This window comes from Zingiber officinale, chromosome 8B, assembly GCF_018446385.1.
Source record: "Zingiber officinale cultivar Zhangliang chromosome 8B, Zo_v1.1, whole genome shotgun sequence".
Lineage (NCBI taxonomy): Eukaryota > Viridiplantae > Streptophyta > Magnoliopsida > Zingiberales > Zingiberaceae > Zingiber > Zingiber officinale.
The window spans coordinates 103438314-103443604 of record NC_056001.1 but is presented as its reverse complement, the minus strand read 5'-3'; the positions used below and the strand labels follow the sequence as shown (position 1 = coordinate 103443604).

Genomic DNA, 5291 nt, shown 5'->3' with positions numbered 1-5291 from the left:
TTGGTATTCGACTGGTCACCCGCTCGGCATTCACCTGATCACCTCCTTGGCATTAGTCTAACCTCCTGCTCGCATTCACCTGATTACCCACTTGACACTCCTTTTGCCACTTAGCCCGACACTATTTTGGTCATTTGTTCACCGTTGTTTCGGCCGCTCACTCGACATCACTATTGTGGCTTGCTCGACATCGCCATAGCTACTCACTCAACATCATATGATGGGCCTGGCGATATCTCCCTAACTCGACAGTCATACAAAATTTTGTATTATCAATTCCTCCTAACATAAGAGTCCAATCAGTCAAACTCGCGCCTCCTTCGACTAGACTGGAAGGAAAGACTTGTGATGTGGGGTATAGAATTAGCCATATGGAGGCAAGAGCATGGAGGTCTTTTGACATTAGGAAGGTTTTTAGTTTCGAGATGGGGCGTTGTTCACGTGGAACGGGAGGAGGTTTCTTCGTGTTTTCAGCGCCGCCAAGCCAACCTCCTCGGAGGCCACCTCCACTTTCTGCCTTTCGCTGCCGCCATCGCCACCGTGCACGTCGTCGCCCTCGTGGCATCTGGCCACTGCCGCCTCGCAACAAGCCACTGGCGTTGCCAGGCACGTCGCCTTCGCTTCACCGGCCAACACTGCCCCGCCACATCTCTCCTCTCCATGCCGACGTTGACGGCGACTCCTCTTCCCTCTCTCTCTTTTCTCGCTGGCAGTCGGTCCCAACGCTGACAGTGTCTCTAGCCCTGAGGGCGCTATCACTGCCTCCCTAGCGCCGAGGCTGTCGTCGTCGCCTCCCTAACGTTGGTAGCCTCTAGCGCCATAGCCCACGCACTGGCTCTGCCCCCTTCCGGGCGCCACCTCTACAGGTTGACCCACGACCTCCGCCAACCTCACAACGCCACTGCCGCTGCCGGCACTCCCGTCGATGGATCTGACTTGCCAGCACCCCTAGGGCCCTTTGGTCCGACGCTGATCCAGCCTCCAATCTGCGCTGCCATACAATTCCAGTGCCGATCCGATCACCGATCTACGTTGACATACATTTCCGACGTCAATTCGGCTTTTGATCCGTGCGGTCATATGCTTCCAATGGTGATCCGGCCATAGAGCCGTCCGACATTCGACCCATTATTTTCGGCATGTATGTCGTGTTTTGGCCTTCAAGCTGATATTGTGTTTCGGCCTTCGAGCCGAGACTATGTTCATGTCTTCACACCGTCCGACCTACGAGCCTTGTTACAGCCTATACACTGCTGTTATATTCCAGCCTGCGTGTTGCTGTCATATTCTGCCTTATGTGTTGTTGTCATATTTCAACCTGTGAGCTGCCTTTCAGATCCATTCTACACCCGGCTCCGTGTCGTTGTACCCAGATCTAGCTCCTCAGTTGACTCACATTCATCTACCATTTAGGGCTATGACAACTCGATCAGTGTCATGACCAGCTCACCGATCTATCAAAGGGTGTCCTCTGGGCCAGGGTACATCACTGTGCTCATTCTTTATTTATTTCATCATTCTACTATTAGCACGTTCCTTATATATTCATGGGATATGCCTCGAGCATCAGGGTGTCAGGGACCAGGGCAACCTAGTTGTTGTCTGTAGGTAGTATTGATCAGAAGTTTTTTGACGACTTTGTTAACTTAGAAGACAGCTCGCCCCCCCCCCCCCCCCCCCCCCCTTTCTCTCTCTGGGATCATGGTAATTCGATCAACATTTAACTACCTCACTGACAGTCCACTCTTCAAACTACCTCACTGACAGTCCACTCTTCAAAGCTTCCGAACTAGATCAGTCACGATCATATGTGCAAGGATTAAGAGAGTGTTTGAGGGTTCTTTGTCATGAGCAAAACAAAGTAAAAGGAATAACATAATCTTAAAACATTATGAATTCAAATGAATTGGTCTATGAATAAATCTATGAAGCACTCTTTCATACTCTTTAAGAGGTAAGGAAAGAGGAGGGAAGGATATAGAAGGTGAAGGAAAAGGAAAATTTAAAATCTTGTTTGGAAGTGAGTTATTGGAACGAAAAAGTAAGGTAAGGAAGAATAAATTTTAATATTTCTTATTAATGAAAGAATTTCTTACTTCAATCAGGATACAAGAAAGGGTAAGAGGAATTAAAATTTTATGTTTCAATTTTATTTCTGTTTTATTATATTAATTCTAAAAATTATTGTTTTAGATATTTTTTATGTCGTGAAAAAAAATACTCGCACTGTCCGACTCACACCGCCAGACACCCGCACACCGTCGACACTGACATTGACGTCGACTTCGACGCTGATGTCGATGCCAATGCCAACTTCGATACCGACTTCGACGCCGACTTCGACACCAATGCCGACTTTGACACTAACATCAACTTCGACATTGACTCCGATTTCAACGTCGATGCCGACTTTAATAAATAAACTACAATTATTTGAATGCGTAAGTCTTAACCAATAAATATATGCAAGATGTACTAGGTTCTTAAACGCGTAAATCTTTAATTAGAGTGTAATTTTATAACTTTATATATTTAATTTTTATTATCCTTACTTTACTCACAAATAGTAACAAAAGAGAATATAAATACTTTATTTTTCTTCCCTTCCTCTTCTCTTCTGTTAATGTACCTTCGTTAATCCCATTCAAACAGAGGGTTTAAATCCTAACAAATAAGGAAGGCCGAGTATGGATCTTAACAAGTATGAAAAAATATAATAACTTAAACAACTATTACACTTTAAAAATATAATATCACAATCATCTTATTAGTTTCATTTAGATCTAATCTTACTATGATAAGTAACACAACATGCATATTTTGTCTTGATAAGTCCATTTTCAATGATAAGATTTAAAATAATTAAGTTTTGACACAAATTTAATTGAATTACACAAAATGATAAACAAGGAAAAAGATGATTATTTAATACTCATGTTTTAGTCTATAAGCATCATGATTTCTGGGTTGCAAGCCCAAATTAATTACGCTGTATTTCTTTTAGCAGTAATACGTAGCAGAACACCGTAGCTACATCCCCGTGTGCGAAAGAAGAGAGGACAAACAAAGGATACAACAGATAGAATCGTTATAGTAGCCGCACGTCAGGCTGCCGACGGCGCCGCCACATACTTGGCCGCCGCCCCGGCCTTGGACAGCGCATCCCGCAGCGGCTGCTCCGCCGCCGTTGGCGCGGCTATTATCGAGGCCGGTGATTTGTAGTCGAGGCTCTTGTCGTTGTATATCTCCCACCATTTTTGAACCAGCATCTTGATGTCCTCCCGGTCCATGTTCGCTTCCTTCCCCGTGTACCTCCACGGCTTCGATCCCTTGCAACCGTTCCACCAAAAATAAATCAGTTCGATCGATGGTTTATTAACACAAGACAATTAGAAGTGAGTAGTCGATCGAGTATTTTCTATCTCACCGCAGCGCAGTAGTGAACCACTTGGACCTTTTCCAATTCCACCTTCTCCGGATGCCTCCAGAGCATGGCCAACACCAGGTTGTAGATCAAAGGAATCGGCTTGTAGATGTCCTTGAAGAACATGTTCAGGAAATCCTGGGACAACAACAACGACAACGCAATTAGTTTCCCCAATTCCGTCAATTAAAATCACGAGACATTTCGTTTAGGATATCAATCAAACATCAAACCTGCTCCGCAAAGGGGGTAGGAGGCGTGATCTCGAGGGTGGCGAGAAGAGACTCGTAGGTGCCTATGTTGGGCTCGTGGACGAACATACCGGCGTTGAAATAGAGGGAAGGGGGCGGGCCGAGATCGGCGGCGGCGGGCCACGACACCTTGTCGGGGCACTGCTGGCAGTAGCCGATTTTGAACTGAGGCGTGTGGCTCCAAGTCTTCTCGCAGAAGCAGTCCATCACAGCATAGAAGTGGCCGTCCGGCAGATCGAAGAGGCGATCGATGTTCTCGTACACCTGGATGTCCGCGTCTAGGTAGACTATCTTCTTGTACTCCACAAACTGCCCCACGCCATTAACAATCAGATTGAAGATCCCCAAATTAAGGAAACAGAGGAGTAGCACACCGATTTAGGGATGAGTTAATCGATTACCTCCCAGATCCGGAGTTTGGAGTAATTGATGACGTAATAGGCCATGGCGAACTGGATCTGGTTCTCCGGTGGGTAAACGGGCTCGATCTCGCGGACGATGCAGCCCTGCGAGACAAGGAGGCGGCGGTGGCTCTCCGGCACATCGGGGAGCACCGCCACCACCAATGGATAGGCGGATCGTACCTTCCTCAAGCCCTTCGCCAGTCCCACCACCCCGTTTACGTAGTCGCCGTTCCCCGCTAAGAACGTCACGAACGCTGCCCTCGGCGGGGCCTGCTTCACCTTCCCGAGAAGCGCCGTCTTATCGACTATCTCCCCCGCCATCGATCGCACCTCCGACGAGAAGAAGATACCTATGAAGCAGCTGCTACGATTCAAATCGCCCTGCGATGAGTCTGGAGGAAGGGGTTTGAGTTGGTTAAATAGGCGCCGCGAGGCGATCGAAAACGGAAAGAATCGACGAGGATCACGGTGGTTTGCAGCCACGTGTCGGTATCCAGCCAATGGTACGTTCTCGATGGAGAATAATTTATTTGTAGAAACTGGAAACTGAGCGAAGATTCACGACTGCGAGCGAGACTTCCAAAGTACGTTTGCAGAGATTTAAATTTATCAAAAGACAATATATTTTTTAAGCATATTTTCTATTTTACTCTCCTAATAATTTAAAATTTTCTACTGTTTTTCTTTTTTAGTATTTATCAAAGAATGTATCACAGAATGAAATCATATCAGCTCCATCGTGAACTACTGGTATTGGAAATAATTTCTCAAAATATTCTATATTCTGAAGAACATACCCAACTTCTTAATGTGGTGAGTTGAGACAGCACTAACTGTATCTTGTATCTTTGTTCTTCTTTTTGATATTTTTTTTTCATCATTTTTTTAGCCTTTTCAGAAGTTTTAGTGGAAATCTCATCATTTTGGATGGTTAGATATGCACTGTTGTCTAAGGTGTCAACTTTTATGTAATAACAGGTTGCAGAGTACCTTAGTGGCAATGACACTGCTAGTTCTTTAATTCAATCCACTTTAAAATTGCACAAAAACGGGGACCTAGATATCCTTTGTAAGGTAATCCAACATTGCATCAATCCTGATCCAAGCAAGAGGCCAAGTATGAAGGAAATCATTTCCATATTACGGGAGGTGATTTCAATTTCACCTGAAGCAGCTTCTCCAAGACTTTCTCCCCTTTGATGGGCTGAACTT

General features: G+C 45.4%; 1 protein-coding gene across 1 annotated transcript; it reads right to left on the bottom strand.

Moving 5' to 3' along the window:
• Window positions 1-2902: 2902 nt before the first annotated feature.
• On the bottom strand, window positions 2903-4464 carry LOC122017942 (galactinol synthase 1-like). Its single transcript, XM_042575665.1, has 4 exons — window positions 4077-4464; window positions 3658-3984; window positions 3428-3562; window positions 2903-3329 (listed from the first exon to the last, which is right to left on the bottom strand). The coding sequence occupies exons 1-4, from the start codon at window positions 4398-4400 to the stop codon at window positions 3105-3107; spliced, it is 1011 nt and encodes a 336-aa protein (XP_042431599.1). The 5' UTR covers window positions 4401-4464; the 3' UTR covers window positions 2903-3104.
• Between the last annotated feature and the right edge of the window lie 827 nt (window positions 4465-5291).

What these genes read in the sequence shown, in the direction of transcription:
- LOC122017942 (XM_042575665.1), bottom strand. Translation starts at nt 4,400, where the DNA reads ATGGCGGGGGAGATAGTCGATAAGACGGCGCTTCTCGGGAAGGTGAAG. An exon ending in CCAAACTCCGGATCTGGGAG is followed by an intron (nt 3,985 to 4,076) that starts GTAATCGATTAA and finishes GGCGTGGGGCAG; the next exon opens with TTTGTGGAGTACAAGAAGAT. An exon ending in TGGTTCACTACTGCGCTGCG is followed by an intron (nt 3,330 to 3,427) that starts GTGAGATAGAAA and finishes AACGGTTGCAAG; the next exon opens with GGATCGAAGCCGTGGAGGTA.